This window comes from Culicoides brevitarsis, chromosome 3, assembly GCF_036172545.1.
Source record: "Culicoides brevitarsis isolate CSIRO-B50_1 chromosome 3, AGI_CSIRO_Cbre_v1, whole genome shotgun sequence".
Classification (NCBI taxonomy): Eukaryota; Metazoa; Arthropoda; class Insecta; order Diptera; family Ceratopogonidae; genus Culicoides; species Culicoides brevitarsis.
In genome coordinates this window covers 16,824,750-16,844,869 of record NC_087087.1, presented here as the reverse complement: position 1 = coordinate 16,844,869, position 20,120 = coordinate 16,824,750, and the positions used below count along the sequence as shown (strand labels likewise).

The following is a 20,120-nucleotide window of genomic DNA, read 5'->3' as shown; positions in this document are numbered from 1 at the left end:
TGTCCAATAAGATACACGACGAAAGCTCTTTTACCTGCTTTTTACCTGTGTATTGGTGCAAAATGAACGGACTTAAGTCAGTTGCGCACTTTTTTGTTCGTTTGTGTGCGTGTTGAGGAAATGCCATTCATTCAACCTGTTTGGCGATGAATGACGAGCTTTTTTTTAATGAAAAGCTTAATTTTTTTGAAATGATCGTTGATCGTAGTAAGCTGGAGTTTTTAAGTCATTGAAAAAAATATTTTTTTGTTGGATACGAAAATTTTTAGCAAGTAAAGCGGAAAAATGAGTCAAATAATTTTTCGTTTAGTAAATCGTTCGGGAGTGGTACGGCATGGGATTAGGAGATTTTCGGCAGAGGCTTCGTTGGCAGTTAAGGCTTGTACGGATGGAAAGGTAAGAAAAATATTTTTTTTGTAAAAAAGATCTAAAAATTAAAGAAAAAAATTAAATGAAGAAAAATTAAATAAATTTCAAAAGATAAACATAAATTTATTTAATTAAATAAAATTTTTTAATTTATTTAATTTTTAGTTTTATTTTTTTTAATTTAAACGAAAAATAATTTAATAATTATTATTTAATTATTTAAAACCTATGTAAAATTTATTAATTTTTTTAAACATTAATTTATTACTTTTTTACATATTTTTTTATTTTTAAAATTTTATTAAAATAAAATTCTTAATAAAAATAAATTGATTTTCTAAATAAAAAATGACGTGACAAAAATTAATTTGAATTTTTTATTAAAACAATGAAAATTATTATGAATTGATTAAAAATCAATTGAAAATTTAATTTATTTTTTTTTTGAATCAATTTTATAAAAATAGTTTAAAATTATATTTTTTTTATTTTTTCTGTTAAATTTTTATAAAAAAAAAAAATTTAAAATTAAATACAAAACAATTCAGAAGAATTAATTCATTTATTAAATAAAAATTATTTAGGAAAAAAAATAATTTAAAAATTTTGACAAAAATTAAGGTTTATTAATTAATTAAAAATTTATTTAATCAAAAAAATAATTTTTAATTAAAAAATTTTATTTTATTTTTTATTTTATTTAAAAAAAATTCTTTTTAAAAGTTTAATTTAAAATTATATTTTTTCCGTTTTAAATTTTTTTTTAATTATTTTATTTTTTATTTTGTTTAAAAAATATTTTTAAAATTTAATTTAAAATAATTTAAATTAAATTTTTAAAAAGATTTTTTTAGAAGTAAGAAAAAATTATTTAAAAAATTTTTTATAAAAAATTAATCAAATTTATAATTAAATAAATTTATTTAATTAATTATTTATTTTTTAATTTATTTAATTATTCAATTTATTAATTTAATTTTTTTTATCTTTCTATTTTTTAAATAAAAAATTATTTAAAAATAAAAAAATGTTATTTAATACCTTTATAGGCTGGTGTCGTTGTCGGAATCTACCAAAAAGAACTCGAAACCGAAGATCCCCATTTAACGCCATGCGCCGAAATTTTCAACACCAAAAACGACGGAAAACTCCTTGATCTCGTGCGCGAATGTCGTCTCACCGGCGAACTCGGCAAATTCAAAACTTTCACAGCGGTCGATCGTGATTTCGGCAGCGTTTGTGTCGTCGGTTTGGGCAAACAAGGAGCTGGTTATTGCGAAATCGAGGCTTTGGAGGAAGGTCGTGAGAACGTACGCATCGCTGCGGGCATCGGAGCTCGTCAATTACGGGATTTTGGCTGCAAAACCATCTACATCGATCCCATGGAGTACCCAGAACATGCGGCAGAGGGCAGTGCTTTGGCAATTTGGCGCTATCAGGAACACAAGGCACCAGAAAAACGAGGAAATATCCCGAAACTCGAACTTTACGAGTCGCCAGACACGGATTCGTGGATTCGTGGCTTGTTCAAAGCTGATGCCCAAAATTTGGCAAGAACTTTATGTGAAGCCCCAGCGAATCAATTGACGCCAACGGCTTTCGCTCAAGCAGCTGTTGATGCGTTGTGTCCGTGCGGCGTTTGCGTCGAAGTCAGAAATCAAGAATGGATCGAGGCGCAAAAGTTAAATACATTTTTAACGGTTGCCAAAAGTTCGTGTGAGCCTCCTTTGTTCTTGGAAATAAATTATAACGGCGACGAACGGGGCGGAGCTCCAATAGTTCTCATTGGGCCCGGCATCACTTTCAACTCTGGCGGTCTCTGTTTGACTTCGCCCGACGAAATTGCCGAACAAAAAGCTGCCATGTCGGGCGGAGCGTCAGTTGTGGCGACAATTCGAGCCGCAGCGGCATTATCTTTGCCCCTCAACATCGTCGGAGTGATTCCAATGTGCGAAAATATGCCGTCGGGCATGGCTTACAAACCGGGCGACGTCATTACCGCGCAAGATGGCAAAACAATTTGCATCGAGGACTCGAGTTACGCTGCCCGAACAATGTTGGCGGACATTTTTCTGCATTGCCAGACGAATTACAAGCCAAAAATGATCATTGATGTCAGTGTCATGTCGAATGATATCGCGAAAACGCTGGGACAAGCAGCAACTGGCGTCTTTTGCAGCAGCGAATATTTGTGGGAACAAGTTCAGAAGGCGGGCGCAGTCACGGGAGATCGAGTCTGGCGTTTACCGTTGTGGAACTTTTTTTCGCGCGAAGTTAAGGATTACTCGCATGTCGATTTGTGCAACAAAGGCACGGGACAGGGACAAGCTTGTATGGGAGCAGCGTTTTTGCGGGAATTTGTTCCGTGCATTGATTGGATGCACTTTGATGTGAGCGCAACGGGACTCAAGAAGAAAACTTGCAATTTGCGGTATTTGGAGAACGGATTGATGACAGGACGTCCTACGAGAACGATTATTCAGTTGCTTCATCAGTTGGCATGTCCCGATGAACGATTGAAGAGCTTGGTGCCTGTTAAAAATTTTTAAGTTTTTGATATTTCAGCCAAATTTTTGTTGAATTTTTTAATTACATGAGATTTTATTAATCAATCGTGTTTTCAAGCACTTTAAAAAAATTGCATTAAATTTTTCGCTTTTTATAAATATTATTTTTAGGCCTTTAAATAAGCAGTAATTAAATAAGTCATAATTTAAGAGAATTTTGTCCCGTAATTTTTTTTTTTTTTTTTTTGAGGGAAATTTATTTTTTTTTAATTCACTATTTTTGAGTTTTTTTTTTATTAAAATTTGTGAAAAGAAATTCATCCAAATTTTATATTCTTATAAAAAAATAAGCAGAAAAGTATAAAATTAGGCAATACCAATTTCAAAAAATGTTTCATGTTTGTTTCATATCTTAAAAAAAAAAAATGTTAATTCTAACAAGTCTCAAAGAAGCATGTCAAAATGCTTAAATTTTTCAAAAAATTTAAGAAGCGATTTAAGAATTTAATTTTTAAAAATTTAAGAAGTTATCATTGTGGAAGAGGAGAAAAAATAAGTTTGTTTAAATTTCTAAAGGTAAGCTTTTGAACATTCCAATCAGAATCATTAATACATCTTTTCCATTTCAGGGAGATAAAAAAAAATGTAAATTTTATTTTATCAAGTTTTTGTCGCCCCCTTCAATTTTGTTTTAAAAATTCAGGGGGAAAAATAAAAATTAAATATAAAATGGAAACAAAAGAAATTCCTATTTAAATGTAGAAAAAAAAATTTTAGGTCACGTGACCAAAATAAAGTGTGAAATAAAATGCTTTTTCAAAAATTTTCATTTTGAGAGGTTTTTTTTATTTTTCTCAACTTTAAAGTTTATTTTTTTTATTTATTTATTTATTTTTCTCTTAGTGAAATCACCACTGATCGTTGTCAGTATTTGTTTGAGTTTTGATTTGAAAAGAGGAAGGTTTAAAAAAAAATTAAAATAAAGAAAATTTGAAAATAAAATGAAGGAATAAAATTAATTCAAAGTAAAGAATCAACGTTTAAAGTCTTTATCTTTAAATTAAGTTTTAATAAATAATAACAAGCACATAACATCAAGATTTAAGGCTCTGCGAGACATTTCGAGACAGTCCGCGTCGTTAAGAATGCTCAATTCATTGATTTTAAGCGTCTCCGACGCATCAGAGCACAACAATTTTTTGCTGTGTAAAATGACATAGGAATATTTTTTTTGTCATCCTAAATTTTATCTTCGTTCTGCTTCTTTTTGTTAATCTGCTCAATTATTGAGTCTAAGGCATCTATTTCTGTAGAACTTCTGACCAATTCGCTTTGTGGCTTATCTTCCTTGAGTTATGCTCGTAGAATACCTATCAAAAATAATAAATTAGTTTAAGTTACAAAAAATAATTTTAGTCGAATTCTTATATCTTCACAGTATCCACAGTAAAAATTTTTGAATAAAAATTACTTTGGTCACGTGACCTTAATTTTTTTTTTCGATATTTCGTCTTATTTGAGCAAATTTCTTATTTTTGACAAAATCGGAGGGGCGCGACATAAAGGGGGGGTATATTAAATAAATACACCTTAAAAAAATACATAAATTTTTCCTTTCATTTGGAAAGCCTATGAAACCGAAAACATTTTTGATATTTGTATCGGCCTAATTGACTAAACTCTCAAAATTAACCCAAACCTTTGGGATTTATTAATATGGACCTTCCATGGATTACTTTTCCTGACGATTTTCACGAAACTAAATTCAAAATCAAGAAAAAATAATTTTTATTAAAAACGTAACGTATTTTTCATATTTCTTTTTCAAACGCAAGTATTTGTCAAAATAATCAAACACTTACAAAAAATCGTCACTCTTCACAGCCCTAATCACAAGTCAAAAACAACCGTGGAGTGGAGAAATACGTCGAACGAAATAAATGGCGATAAAAATACGGAAAATCTCCGCTTTAACCACATAAACCGTGATAAAATCTGTGAAAAACGCGTGCATTTACCGACAGCAATACCATTTACCGCAACAAGTGTCAAAATCCGTGGAAAATTCCGTGTAAAAGTTACGCCCTAGAAAAGTTTCCACATACACAAACACACAAAATATCGAAAATCCATTGTTATTTCGCGAGGAAAGCCCGAAAAAGTCGCACGAGAATGCCCTTTCTCACGCCAACCACGGACCCTGTCTCGCAAAAGTGACTTTTTCCCGGAACAAAGCACGGAAAATCGCGAAAAAAAAGGGAAAATGAGAAAGTGTAGTTCTGGCAAAAGCAATTTTTGTGTGTAGATAAATAGATAGATAGGGAAAGGTAACTGTAAATATTGTATTGTGCAAGCAACATACATTTTTGTTTTTGACGATTTTTCTGTACAATTTGCTGCTGCTTGCGAAACATCATCGCAACACGAAGAAACAACAAAAAAAATTGTTTGTGATTAAAATTTAGAAATTATCGTTAATTATTATTTTACTGACAACAACAACAACAACGACAATGTTCACAAAGAAACCGCAAGATATCAAAAAGTCAACATTAAAGATACAGGATATCAAGAAAGATTCCGCGACGAGATTGAAACACCTCAAAACGATTCTCGGTATGTTTTGATAAATTTTTAATCAAAGTGACTAACTAAAAAACATTTTTTTTCTTTTTGTAGAGCATGTCGACAGTGAAGAAGCAAAATCAATTTTTGAGACGAATTACAGGTGAGTGAGCGAGTTTTAGGTTTCTTTTTTCGTGCGTTTCCTTCTGTTGTTGCTCCAATGGCACACAAAATAAATATTTTATTGATACGATTTACGCCCACTTTTGTGACCAAATCCGTGTTAACTCGACAATTGTGCGGCACTTTTTGACAAGAAGCTGTCGGAAGCAGGGTTGAAAAAAAATTGCGTGAAAAAAACAAAATTTTGACTTTTTATTTAAGATTAGGCCGCTCAAATTTTTTTTTTCGATGTTTTTGTCCCAAAATTTTTTTCAAAATGGGGGGGGCAAAATTTTGAAATTCTTTTTCATACAAAATGACAAAATTTTAACAATTTTTGATCATCAATAAATATTTTAGTATGTTGGAAAAAATATTGAGATTTGAAAATTTAAAATTGATCTCAGAATATTTCAAGTTAAAAATTTAGACAAAAAAATTTTAAAAAAATAAGTGTCAAAAAATGTTGAAAAAAATTTTTTTTTATACTTTTAAAAAAAAAATTTCATGTCAAATTTCGTATTACAATACAAAAATTCTTGAAAATCGAAAATATTTTAAAATTTCTTGAAAAAACATGGAAAAACTTACAAAACGCTCAATTTTGCTGAAATTTTCAACTTTTTTCTAATGATCCCCAATGAATTTTCATAAGAACATAGAAAAAAAATTTGGAGCGGCCTTACTTCAAAAAAAAAAAAAAATTAAAAAAGTAAAAAAAAAAACAAATTTAAAGCAAATTAAATTGATTAATCAATTAATAAATTAAATTTGGCTCAAAAAACTGAATTTACAAAAAAAAATCATTTTTTTTTCATTAAAATTTACTTCAGTTTGACTTAAGTCGGACTTAAAAAGTTCTTTTTTAATTTTTTAAAATTTGAATTATAATTTTTTCTTAAATTTCCTTCAAGAAATCAAAAACTTATCGAATTGTTCAACTTAAGATCGACTTAAACGGCTTTTTAGTCAAAAGACTTTTTGCTCAAGAATTAAGTTTAAGCTTAAATTTAATATTTTTGGACTTAAACTTAAGTTTTTTTTTTATTTTCAAAGTTTTGTAAATGTGACTTAATTAATTTTTTAAACTGAACTTAGAAATTAAAGGATTATTTTTTCGATATCTCCAAATTAAAATAAAAATTTGAATTTAATTTAAAAACTCGATTTATATTTTTTTTCTCAAAATTTGATTATGAAAAAAAACAAAAATTAATTGACCTTTGACTTAATCTTAAGCTTAAAAATTTTAATTTAATTGATTTAAGACTGTTTTGCTAAAAAATTTCGTTTAAGCTTAAGTTTAGTGAATTTTAAGTCAAAATTTTCCATTATTTTTACTTAAATTTAATTCTCATATAATTTAAGCAGTAGAACTTAAAATAAAAACAAAAAATCTTTTGTCTTAAGTCTTAAGGCTCTTGATTTAAGCTTAAATTAATTTGCATTTCAAAATCGTTTGACTTAAACATTTTGAGTTTAAGAATTAGTAAATATAAATTATTTTTCAGCCTTTTTACCAAATTTTGAAAAAAAAATAATTTCTTGAAAAATTTTGTCAATTAATTTTTGTTAAATTTACTTAAGTCAAATTAAGTAACGTAAAACTTAAGCGTAAGTCAATGGAATTTTTGACTTAAAAAAATTCCACCCCTGATTTGAACTTTAATTCATAATTTTTCGCAACCCTGGTCAAAAAAAATGCGGAATTACCGTCAAAAAGTGCCCCACAAATTGAACTTGATCAATAAAATGCTCCATACATGAGCAAAATATCTCTTATTTATTGTGGCACTTACTCTGCGGGGCCCGATTACTAAATAGTTTCTTTTGTTTGGGTTTTTGCAGCCACGTCTATTACATACTGTACGACACGTTTGTCCAAGCGGAGAATAACTTGAAACAAAGAGGTGAGTCCATTTTATATTTATTTGTATGCAAATCATTACCGCGCGTCGAGATTTTGTTATGTTTATGTTAATTATTTGTTGCGTTGTGGGATGATGATGTGATTTAATGAGAATCATTGTTACTAACTCGTTTTTTTCCTCTATTTTTTTTTACTAACAAACGCTTCAGAACTTTCCTTTCATTTGGGTGAGTTGTCATCATCAAATGAGATTTTTTTTTGTTATTTTTGAATAAAATTTTAATTTTTTTTATTTTTTTTTTAGTTCACAAGACACACAGAGAAGAATTAGATGCATCCCTATGGCTGTTGAGCAAAATTTTGTGTCTTTTGCCGGAACTGATATCGAAACGGTGGCAAGTTCATTCTCTCAGTCGAGTTATAGCGAAGTTGATTCATCACGGCAATGGCGGTAAATTGCGTAAAGATGGTGTTCGGTAAGTGTTTTTTGTCTTTTTAGGGAGATGTAATGAGAAATAAATGTTTCGTATTTTATCTCAAGTACTCAATTAGACCAAAGTGGGTTTTGAAATTGAGGTCGCTTCATTTATTTTGAATTCAAAATAAATTATTGGGCCTTAATAATTCAATAAAATTTGTTTTAAATAATTTTCAAAAGAAAAATTTGTTAAAGAACCACTTTTTTGTTTGAACGTCAAATGCAATTATTGTCAAATTTTGTACAAAAAAAAAATTAAAAAAAAAAATCTAAAATAATGAAAAATAATTTTTTAAAAATAAATTTCAATACTTACAACATTTGAGGATTTATAAAAAAAATTTTTACTTTACAAAAAAAACGTAAAAATATTAATTTTAAATTTATTTTTTTTTAATTAAAAATTAAATAAATAGTTTTAATTAATTTTTAATAATTTTTTTAACGATTTTAAAAATAAAAATACAATTTACGTAATTTAAAAAATAATTAACATAAAATAATATTTATATTTTTATTCAATTCGTATTTTATTCAATTCTAGGTATATTTTTATTTAAAAATTATTATTATTTTTTTTTAATATTTTAGATTTTTTAAAAATATTGTTTAGGTAAAAGATACATATTAATTAATTACTTTTTTTTATTATTTTTTATAAAATATTTTTTTATTAAAAAAAAAATAAATTAATAATTCTTTGATCCTTGGATTTTTTCGGAAAAAATCAATAAACAATGTTTAAAAAATTATCCAAAAATTGCATTAGAATTAAATTGAAAAAAAAAAATTAAGAAAATCTCTATCACGAATATTTCAAAACCATTAAAAATATGAAAAAATACCAAAAATTTTAATTGAATTTATTTTAATTTTAATTAAATTTTAAGTTTTTCGGTAAAAAAAAAAACATTTTTCTCATTCCGTTAATCGAATTTCAACCTAAAAATAATAAAAAAATTAATTTAATTTCTTTAACTTTTTTTTCAGTTACTTCCTCCTGTGGTACCAATGCCTTGGCGAAAATGCCCCGCAGCATGTCCACGCAATGTTCAACGAACTCATTCCCGGCGTCACGATTCCGCACAAAAACTTTTCCGGCCCTGGCGACGTGGAATACAACACCGCCCAAGACATCCTGAATCACCCGAATCTCAAGGGCGAACTTGGCACCTCTGTCTTTCACGACACCGGCTCGCATCCCGTGCAATCTTCCGAACTTGGCCCTCTGCTTCCGCCCAGCTCGAATGAACGAACCGCTGCTCCCGACCCAAAAGACGGCCTCGAAATCCTGCTCGAATGCATGGTTCAGTCGAGTGGTTGCCTGAAATGGCGCGAAAATTGCCCGCAAAAACACATCAAATGCTTCAATTTCCTGCTGCAGCGTTTCCGCGAAGTTTACCTGCCAGTATTATGTCCGAACTTTGATCATTCCATGTCAGTTTATGAGCCGCGAGTCGATTTGCCGATACCGCGCAGCATTTCGAAGAAGGAAGAAGTGATGGCGCCATGCGTTGTGGTGCTCGTCAATTGGGTGGCAAAATACACGCACGACAAATTAATCTCCGGCAAAATCGATCATGTCCAGATCGAGGAGGATTTTGGCGAAAATTCGAGTTTGTTGTCCAATTTGCGAGTCATGGGATACACGCAACCGCATCTCGTTCGCGATGTGCTGTACTCGACGAAGGAAAATATAAATTTTGTGCACGAAGTGTATCGTCAAGCATTTTTACTGGGATTCACGAGTAAGGCGCAAATTGAGGCGATGCGAATTGCAATTTCCATTTATAAGGAGTGGATTAGTGGCATGGCGCCGCCGTTTTTGTTGGAGCCAGACGACGTTTATACGGGTGAGAGAGAAGTTGCGGCAGCTCCGAAGGGACAACGATTGAGAGCAGATTCGTATATTGGCGCAATTGGCAAGGAAAATCCTTCGATTCGGTGTGGCTTGCAAAATGTTCTGCAAATTTTCGTTACGAACGCTGTGAATGTTTTCATGGTGCAAACGAGTCATCTGAACATTCATTTTCAATCAAAGTGAGTTAATTTTTTTTAAATTTTATTTTGTTTTTGTGGGAAATGTGAAATTAAGCAACAAAAAAAATTCTTAATCTGCCAAAATTTTAATTATTTTCTAATTGTTTTTTGTGTAAATTTGAAAGATTTTTGCACCTTTTTTAACAATTTTTTGATGTAAACTTTTTTATTTAAATGATTTTTTTATAATTTTTCTAAAAATTTTCAAAAAAATAATTAAATATTTGATTTTTTTAAACTTTTATACTGAAAATGATATTTTTACAAAAACGTTCTTCTCTAAAAATAATTTTTTGAAAAATATTAAGGCTGCTCCAAATTTTTTTCGATGTTTTTGTCCCAAAAGATTTTTTTCAAAAATTAAAAAAAAAAGTTTTGAAATACTTTTTCATACAAAATTACAAAATTTTAACAAATTTTGGCCCTTATGAATTTTTTAGTAGTTTAAAATTGATCTCAAAGTATTTCAAATTTTTAAAATTTAATTTGTATTCTCAAAATTTAAGCAAAAAAATTTCATAAAAATAACTGTCAAAAAATTTTGAAAAATAATTTTTTTGAAAATATTTTTAGAGAAGAAAATTCATGTTAAATTTGTTTTTTAATACAAAAATTCTTGAAAATTGAAAAAAAATTTCCTAAAATTCTCGAAAAAGTTATTTTTTTTTATCAAAATTTTATTAATTTTTTATAAATTTTATTTAAATTTTTTTTTTAATTTTTTCAAATATTTTTTCTAATTCGAGATTTTTTAAATTTTGAGACTTTTTTTTTATTTTAAATAAAAATTTCTGTCAAAATTTGTTTAGTTAAAATTAAGTTTTAACGGGATTTATAAATTTTTTTACAAGATTTAAACAAATTTAGAAAATATTTTAATTTTTTTAAAGCTTTAGTGTTTTTGGTTAACTTTTCAAGATTTTTGGTCAAAATTTTATGTTTAATTTTAATAAAATTTTTAAATTAAAAAAATCCTTCAGTAAAGGTTCAGGTCATTTAGTCAAAATTAATTAAAATTTCTTTCTTGGTTTTATTTTTTTTAATTTTTTATTTGTTTTTTTTTAAATAATATTTTTTTGCAATTCAAATCAAATTCAAAAAATAAAATTATGGACCTCTATAAAAAAAAGTAGATTAGCAAACTTTTTATCTTTTTCTTTAGTATTTTAAAAATTATTTTTAAAAAATCGAACTTTAATGAACTCTATTAATTTTTAAACGATTTTTTCAAAATTTGTAAAAAATTCTAAAATTTCACAATTTTTGTTTTATTTCACATTTCCCGCATCTTCCCTTTAAAAAAAATCATTAATTTCAGTAAATTTCTTTTCAGAACAAAAGACGGCGGCTATTCCACGCCTTTGGACGAACAAACAGACGTCTGCAAGCGCGTTCTTAACATCTACCGCACAATGGTGATGAAAACCAAGATGGAAGCTCGCACCTGGGAACAACTTCTCCTCGTCCTGCTGCAAGTCACCTCGATAATTTTGACCCAAGCAACCCCGAATTCGAAGAAAAACCTCGGCGGTCGTCTCGCACAACCAATTTTCCAAACGCTCATCGTCACGTGGATCCGAGCACACACAAACGTCTACGTGAACCCCGTCATGTGGGACAAATTCTTAAAAGTTCTCAGCTCTTTAACGCATCGCGAGGAACTTATCATCGAATGGGACAAAACTATGCAAACTTTAACTCGGGTCATGGCCCGTCAAGTGTACAATTTAAATCTCCTGGACCTCCCATTGGACCGTTTGGCGGAGCAAAAAGGGAAACGTCGTCGGGTGATGGCAAATTCATCGGTTTCAGCTTCCGATGCTTGTGCTTCCAACACAAATACAACTCCAACGCCGAAAAACAGCGAATCACGAACAATTTCACGCCAACATCAAATCCCTGGCACGCCTTCGTTGAACCGCAGTTACAGCGAAGGAAGTTTGGCATCGTACCGAAAGTCCCGCGGCAAACGACGAATCAAACATCAACAAATAAGCGCGTTGCCAGCCAATGTGGAAAACTCTTTGACACGAATTTTGTCCCAAACATCGACAAATAACGTGAACAACAGCATGGAAACGTTAAATAACTCGATAATGATTCAAGCCCCCCACTTAAATTCGGACCGTGGAGGCACCTTGAGACGAGCTTTATCCCTGGATTCAATGAGAACCGACAAAAAATGCGATGGCGAGCGAAATAACAGTCGAAGTCCGTCCCCTGGAGCTTCTTCGGGCATCGAAAATGGCTCAATTAAGGATTCGCCGCTCATGATCGACAACATTGGCGGCGATTCGAGCAGCATTGACACCCAAGAAGACGTGAATTATTCATCGGAAAAGCGTTCAATCCTCGCTGGAGGCACGGCGAAGGGTTGGCTACCAGATGTCGCTGCTGTCATGTGGAAACGGATGCTTGGGATGTTGGGAGATGTCAATAAAATCCTGAATCCGAAGCTCCACGCGCAAGTTTTCAAGTATTTGGTGAACATGACAGACTGTTTAATCAAAATCCGGATGAATCAGGGCATTTCGACGGATAACACGAGTACCCCGTTGCCCCCGAATGTCGTTCCACCCGTCGCTATTATCACCCCATGGTGTTACGGTGCCTTGGCACTCGACAATCAGTATCAACAAGGCAAATTATATGCCATGCAAATCCTTTGTATGATCGTTAAACAAGGAATTACGCTCGGAAATGACCAACTTCCGTTATTTTATCTCGCGTTGCATCAAGCACTGACCGGCGAGGATCGTGCGATGGTTTTTACGGTTCTTCGTCATCTCGGGGGAGCCCGATTTTTGAGTCTTTTGCTGCCAGGACACTCGTTACTTCTCTTGGACTTTGTTCATGCATCGACAGTCGTACTAACATCCTCCGAAATTGGGTCCCACATTCCTCGTGCGGAAGTTGCGGGGCTTCTCGGATCACTTTTGAGCTTCCCCAGGACTTCGTTGCCCGGTCCGGTGCTTCAGCCGTCGGAGCCCCATGTCGATCTCATGGAATGTCCCGATTTGCAAGAGCACGTGTTGAATATTGTGCTTCGGTGTGCGCGACGTGAACCCTCAGCGAAGGCAAGATGCATCGCGATCGCTTCTTTGGCGCATTGGATTGCTCAAAGTTGCCAGCAGCACGCGATAAATCCGCGGGAAAATTTGAATCCACGGATTGTGGAAGCAATGAAGGTGATTTTGCAGTCGTTGCAGTTTCGGCATCGGACAATTGCGAGAGTGGCGATTGAAGCGTTGCGATTGTGTGCGGAGAAAGGAAGGATTTTGGCGAAGTTTGATACGTTAATTCCCATTTTGATCAATGCGATTTGTATTTCGTTGGAAATTCAGAATGTGCGGAATCCGAGGGAAAGTGACAAGATTGTTTTGACCAGTTTGTTGCTGTGTTTGGGAGAGGTGAGTTTTTTTTTTGTCTTAAAAGGAATATTTATTCAAAACTTTTTGTTCATCATGTAAAAACTCGAAAATCCTAAAAATTTTAAAATTTTATGAAAAAATATTTAATTTTTATATAAAAATTTTGAAAGAAAAAAATTGCAAGGAAATTCGTATTTTTTGAATGAATTTCTGTCTTGAAAAAGTATTTTTTAAAATTTTTAAATAAATTTTAGGCCGTTTCAAATTTTTTCCGATGTTTTTGTCACAAAAGATATTTTTCAAAATGGGGGGGGGAAGAATAAAAAAATTTTTTGTTTGAAATTTTTTCATACAAAATTTTTCAAAAATATAAAAAATTTTGATAAATGTTTTTATTTGGTACTTTAAAAATCTCAGAACTTCAAGGTAAAAATTAAAAAAAAAAATTTCATAAAAAAATTTTTTGAAAAATATTTTTTTTTATATTTTTGAGAATGAATTTTTTGTTAAATTTCGTTTTAAAATACAAATTAATTTGAAAATTGAAAATTTTTTAAAAAGTTTTTGAAAATTGCTTGAAAAAATAAGGAAAAAGACCAAAAAATGGTCAATTTTGAAATTTTTAAATTTTTTTTTTTTTATTTTATTGGATTTTCGGCATTTGCTATCGTGTTCTTAAAACATAGAAAAAAATTTGGAGCGGCCTTAATGTACTTTTCATAAAAACTTGAACAATTTTAAAAATTTTATTTTTATTAAAAATTTTTGTAGATTTTTTGTCTAATTTTTTATAATTTTTCAAAAATATGTCAATTTCGACAAATTTTTGTATTAAAATAAGAATTAGCGTAATGTAGAAAATGCTAAGAGAAAAAAAAACCGTTAAAATTCAAGTAAACAGAAAAATGTAGATAAATTAATAGAAGGCTGATTTTGAAGTTAAGAGAACACAATTTCTCTTAAATTTTTGTCTTTTTTTTTAAGTATTTTATTCAACAATTTTTAGTTGTATTTTTAAATATTTTTGAATGTGAAATGATAATTTTAAAAAAAAAATATACAAAAAATTCTAAATTAGTTAAAATTTCAAAATTCACAGACAAAAATTTTCAAAAATAAGAATTTGAAATAAAAAATGTTAAGAGAACAAAGTTTGACTTCCATTTTCGTTGAGAGAATAAATTTTTAATTTCATTACGGTATTTTTTTTTAAATATTTTATTCTATATTTCAAAAAATTAAATTAATTTATTTTATTTAAATTTTTGTCATATTTTATATTTTTAAAAAAATAAAAAATTTCTTCAAAAATTACATTTTTTGCTATTTTCATGAATTAAAAAAAATCTAGTCTTTTTATGATTTTTTTTCTGAAATTTATCTGTTAATTTTATTTATTTAACTTTTTTAAATTTCAAAACATTTTTATTTTTAAAATTTGTTTTATTCTATAAAAATTATTTAAGCAAAATATTATTTGTTCATGAAAATAATATTAAAAAAAGAACTATAAATAATTAATACCTAAGTGAATTTTTCTTTTTTCAACTTTTATGAAAAATTTTATAAAATTGTCACAAAATTAAACCCTTATGATTGGTAATTTTTTGATTTTTTAGTTTAAAAAATCATAAAACTTTAAAAACATTAATTTAAAATGTAAAAAAATTAATTTAAAAACAATAATTTTACGAAAAGTAAAAAAAAAATATTTTTTTTTAATTTGACGAAAAATAAATTAAAACAAAAATTTTGAAACAAAAATTAAAAAAAAAATAATTAAATATTATTAAAAAATTTTCCAACTTTGTTTTAAAAATTTAAAAATTTTTTCAGTAAATATTTAAAGAATAGGTATACAAAAAAATTTTTTTTTAAAAAATTTCCAAGCTTTAATTTTCTAAATTTTTCGTCCTAAATATTTAAAAATAAAAACATTAAAAAAAATAAAAAAAATTTCATTTTTAATTTATTCATTTTTGATAGTATTTTCTGAAAAAAAATTTAGGACCAAAAATTTTTGAAATAAATTGTGAAACGTTTCAAAAAAAATACGATAAAAATTTTATTTTTTCAAGTATTTTCCGACAAAAATTAGGACAAAAAATTTTGAAATAAAATTTAAACCTATAGCAATTTTTTTTCAATTTCTAATAAATTTCTTACTTTATTCGTTCCAGGTCTGCATGTCAATTCCGATGAAATTACTCCTCGGCAAAGGACCCGTATCCGAAGAACCTCTAATCTTAACGGTACTTAAAGTTACATATCAAATCTCCAAGGGGACCTACAACAACCACATTCGCCTCTTCACCCCAGACGAAGATTTCGATCAGACAATCACTCTTGACGACCTCATGGAGGAACCGCAAGAAACCTTTGCCTCCCCAGATACCGTCGAAAAATGTCAAGCAGCAATTAAATTGTGCGCCAAAACCATCACGATGCATCTCGTGACGAATTTGTCTCATTTCCCCATCGGAATTGGAGCTTCACGCCTGAGTTCTTTGGTTGACGAGCAAGATGACTTACTCTCGATGAGCTTAACGCGCAAAAATTCCGAAGCGAATCGCGATTCAAGCATCGATATCGCCGCAAATACGGTAATTACGGCACCAACGATCCAACTTTTCATGCTGAACCCCGAATTGGTGGCGAGTTTTATTGAATTACCGGCTTTGAAGCTCCCTGGCGGAGGAATTACAGCCGGATTGGTGACGGCAAATAAGCAAGTGCGACTTTTGCTGCGCGATATCAACGGAAAAGCTTGCTGGGACACGAGTATTTTGTATCGCGAGCCAAAAATGTCGCGAGATTCTGTCGATTCGGCATATCACACGCCAAGTAGCATGTCGAGCATGGATAAACCGCCGTTTTTTAGTGATGCCACACCGCAATTTTTCACAAAAATGGACGCACGGATGACCGGAAGAGTGTTTAATGCGACAATTCCGCATGCCGGAGGGCAGGATTCGATGATTTCGACTGTGGGACTTGCAATGCCGCCCATTCGACACACGCTGCGGCACCGCCCGCCACATCAATTGCCCGTGGCGAGCGATATTGCGCCCGATTTGGACCAACTTGACGACTTGTTGCAATATATTGGACACACATCGCCCGAATGTCTCACAAATCCCGGCTCCGTACTGAATTCCGCGGCACCGTCGCCCCTTTCGAACGTGCAAGAAGCTCAAACGATCACGACAATTTTGAATCAACGCTCAATGGAGGCGGAATATTTGGCGCGACAATCGATGCAATCGACAAATTGTTTCGTGCCATGCTCGAATCAAGGCAGCGGTGGCGGCGGCGAAAGTGCAGCAACGAGTTTGAATTATTCTGGGAATAAATCGTTGACGGATGAGCCGGATGGCGGCAGTAACAGTGACCAACCACGATCCGGAAGCTTTTATTCGGAACGTGACGATATCCTTCCATTCCATTATTGCAGACTGCTGTTTAGTCAATTGGGCTTGGCGGGATGGGAAAGACGACGAAAAACGTATTTGCTGAAGCGAAATGACAAATTGTTGCGGGAATTGAGGAATTTGGATGGACAACGGTGTCGGGAGACGCATAAAGTGGCGGTGATTTATGTGGCGAATGGACAAGAGGATAAAAATAGTATCCTGAGGTGAGTGATTTTTTTTAATTTTTACGATTTTTTTATGAAAAAGAAAAATCTTTCAAGCATAAACTAAATTTAATTAAATTATTAATTAATTAATTAAAATTGAAATAATTTAAATGAATAGATTTTTGCTAAAAATACTAAAAAAAATATTTTGATGCAAATAAAAAATTTAAAAAAAATTAAAAGCAATTATAAAAAATATTTAATTATCAAGAATTTTTGAATATTTTATTCTATTTTTGCTTTAATTTTTAATTTTATTTAATTTAATTTTTAATATTAAAAAATTTTCTTTAAAATTTTAATCTTTATATAAAATTGAAGTCTATTTTTAAAAATTTTAAAATTTCAATGATTGAAAATTTTTAAAATATTTTTGAATCAAGAATAATTTGATTTTTTCAGATAATTTTGGTGAAAAAAATATTTTAATTTAAATTTTTTATAATTTTTTTACAATTTTCTATTTAAAAATCTGAAAAAAATAAAGAAGAATGAAAAATTGATTTTTGATTTTTTTTAATTTACAATTTTCTTCTAAAAAAATATTTTTTTACTATTTCTTATGATTAAATTTTAAAATTAAAATAAAAAAATTAAAATATAACTTTTTTTAAATTTTGACCGTTTTAAAAATTTAAAAAGCCAATGAAGAATAAAAAAACGATTTTGGAGATTTTTTTAAATTCAAAAGAAATTTTTTATAAATTAATTTTTTACGAAAATTTGTCACTGTTCATAAAGAATATTAATTATTATTTTTTTTTCAAAATTTTTAGAAAAAATAAAAATTGACAAAAAAAAACGATTTTTTATGAAAACTTTTGCCTTAAACTTAAATAAATCTAATAAATTTTCTCCTAATTTTTTTTTTTACAGAAATTCGTGTGGCAGTAGCGCCTACGAGATGTTTGTCTCGGCTCTCGGTTGGGAAATCGAGCTAGAATCCCACATTGGTTTCCTCGGAGGTCTTCCGCGGCAAGGATGTGGCTCAACGGCACCTTATTATGCAACGCCTTTCCTCGAAATAATTTATCACGTCGCAACGCGGATGCCCACAGACTCGCCCGAAGCAATTTTGACAAAAACACGACATCTTGGCAACGACGAAGTCCACATCGTTTGGAGTGAGCATTATCGTGATTATCGTCGTGACATTCTGCCAACGGAATTCTGTGACGTTTTGATCATCATTTATCCCCTGAAGAGTGGTTTGTTCCGCGTCACGGTAAATCGGAAGCCAGACGTTCCGTGGTTTGGGCCGTTGTGCGAAGAAAGTGTCGTTGGAGGCGTTTGTTTGGCAAATCTCGTGAGAGCGACAGCAATTAATGCAAGTCGAGCCAAACGGATGTCGATGCCGTTCTATCAGCAATTGTAAGTTTTTTTTTATTAAATTTTTGTAAAAAAAAAATTAATTAAATTTAAATTTAGAAAAATTAAAAAACTTTGATTCAAAAAAAAAATTTAATTTAAAAAAATTAATTAAATTTTTTTTTTTAATTTTTTTTTATTAAAAATAAATTTAAAAAATTAAATAAATTTAAAAAAATTATTTTTTTTTAATCAAAAAAATAATTTTTATTTAAATTTTTATAAAATTAATTTTTTTAATTAAAACATTATTTTTCTTTAATTTTTTTTCTATTTTTAATTTTTTAATAATTTTTTTTTTTTAATTTTTCAGCTACGAGGAACGAAGTCGTTCCCTGGATGTCGTCGCATCACGTCACAAGGAAGCAACTCCCTACGAAGAATTCGTCGCTCGTCTTTACTCGCCCGTTCCAGTTTCGTCCAGCAGTAATGTCACCTCGACAACTGCCTCTGCGCTCATCGATCATCATCCAAAAATTAAGCGATCGTCCACAGCGAAAAGTAAGTCACTCCTAATCCTGTGGAAATAAATCCCAAAATTAAAATTTTCCTCTCTCGTAGATTACTTTAATCATCCCGAGGTAACAGTTAGTGCTCGAGAATTATCGCATCACACCATGCAATCCGTGTCGCTTGATCATCCGTCGCCACGCCCCCTGCGCAAAATTACCCATCCCTTCGGCAAAGGTGTGCAGAAAAAATCGCATCCCTCAATGTCCAGCACTTCCTCACAAAATACTTTGACGAGTCAATCGCCTCCTGAAAGTCCAACTGCTCCCATGCGAAAATTCACAAAATAGACAAAAATGGCAATTTTTTAAGCATTTTCAAGACTTACAAAGCCCCCAATTGTGCTTCTTGTACTTTATAAGTATTTTTTACCCCTTTTTGTATTTTTTTTTATTTTAATAAATTTTTGACCGTTATTTTTTAGTAGTTTTAAGCAGAAAATCAAAAGTTTATTGTTAAACATTATTTATCACATTTAATCTTAATAAAAGCACTTATTTACGTTAAAATTTATAAATTCCTAGAGTTAAGAAGTGAAAAACGTCCAATTATTAATTTATAATTTTATTTATAATAAAATATTTATTTCATGTTATTTTTTGGCCTATTTTTCCACCAAAATTCAAGAAGATAATTTAATTTTTATTTAAAAATAAAAAAAAAATGTTGTACTTAAAAAATCTATTCAAATTTAACGAAAACTTGCTAAATAAATTAAATAAAAATATATTTTAATATTGATAAAAAAATACAATGAAATAAAATTTAAATTAAAATTTAAAAAAAAATGTTTTTTTTTTGCAAAATAATTTTTTAGACAATTTCTATTAGCTACTAGAAGAACGAATGAAGAGGTAAATATTTAAAAAAAATATGATCAACAAAAATTTATTTATTAAAAAAAAAATCAGAAAAATTACGGAAAATAGTCAAATTCAATTAATGAGGTCACTCCAAATTTATTTTAAATTATTTGTCCCAGAAAATTTTTTTTAAAAATATTTTGATTTTAGATTTTAAAATCTAAAATGGCCATTTCGAAAAAATTCGATCATGAATATATTTTTTTTTATTTTAAAATATTTGTTAATTCAAAATAAAGTCATGCCTATTTAAGTGAAAAATTTTGTATAAAAGTCAAAAATTATTGAAAAAATATTGGAGATGAAAATCCATTTAAAATATTATTTTTTTTAACCTTTTTTCTAAGATTTTTTTTAAAGTAGCAATTTATTCAAAA

The 20,120-nt window shown here is 29.9% G+C and overlaps 2 protein-coding genes across 3 annotated transcripts; both read left to right on the top strand.

Annotated features, from left to right (window-relative positions):
* The first annotated feature begins 285 nt into the window (after positions 1 to 285).
* Positions 286 to 2,918, top strand: LOC134835254 (cytosol aminopeptidase-like). Its single transcript, XM_063850125.1, has 2 exons — positions 286 to 396; positions 1,419 to 2,918. Exons 1-2 carry the CDS (start codon positions 286 to 288, stop codon positions 2,916 to 2,918), a joined length of 1,611 nt encoding a protein of 536 aa, XP_063706195.1.
* A 1,868-nt stretch (positions 2,919 to 4,786) lies between these two features.
* On the top strand, positions 4,787 to 19,296 carry LOC134834474 (probable Rho GTPase-activating protein CG5521). Of its 2 annotated transcripts, XM_063849172.1 has the most exons (11): positions 4,787 to 5,492; positions 5,556 to 5,604; positions 7,452 to 7,513; positions 7,683 to 7,700; positions 7,778 to 7,949; positions 8,942 to 9,991; positions 11,325 to 13,401; positions 15,543 to 16,999; positions 17,879 to 18,373; positions 18,684 to 18,871; positions 18,932 to 19,296. In XM_063849172.1, exons 1-11 carry the CDS (start codon positions 5,390 to 5,392, stop codon positions 19,168 to 19,170), a joined length of 5,910 nt encoding a protein of 1,969 aa, XP_063705242.1. In that variant the 5' UTR covers positions 4,787 to 5,389; the 3' UTR covers positions 19,171 to 19,296. The 2 variants fall into 2 exon arrangements, with proteins under 2 accessions (XP_063705242.1, XP_063705243.1); XM_063849173.1 differs by lacking the exon at positions 7,683 to 7,700.
* The last annotated feature ends 824 nt before the right edge of the window (positions 19,297 to 20,120 follow it).

Coding starts and splice junctions, on each gene's coding strand:
- LOC134835254 (XM_063850125.1), top strand. CDS start 286: ATGAGTCAAATAATTTTTCGTTTAGTAAATCGTTCGGGAGTGGTACGG. Junction 397..1,418: donor AGGCTTGTACGGATGGAAAG/GTAAGAAAAATA, acceptor ATACCTTTATAG/GCTGGTGTCGTTGTCGGAAT.
- LOC134834474 (XM_063849172.1), top strand. CDS start 5,390: ATGTTCACAAAGAAACCGCAAGATATCAAAAAGTCAACATTAAAGATA. Junction 7,950..8,941: donor TTGCGTAAAGATGGTGTTCG/GTAAGTGTTTTT, acceptor CTTTTTTTTCAG/TTACTTCCTCCTGTGGTACC. Junction 13,402..15,542: donor TGTTGCTGTGTTTGGGAGAG/GTGAGTTTTTTT, acceptor TATTCGTTCCAG/GTCTGCATGTCAATTCCGAT.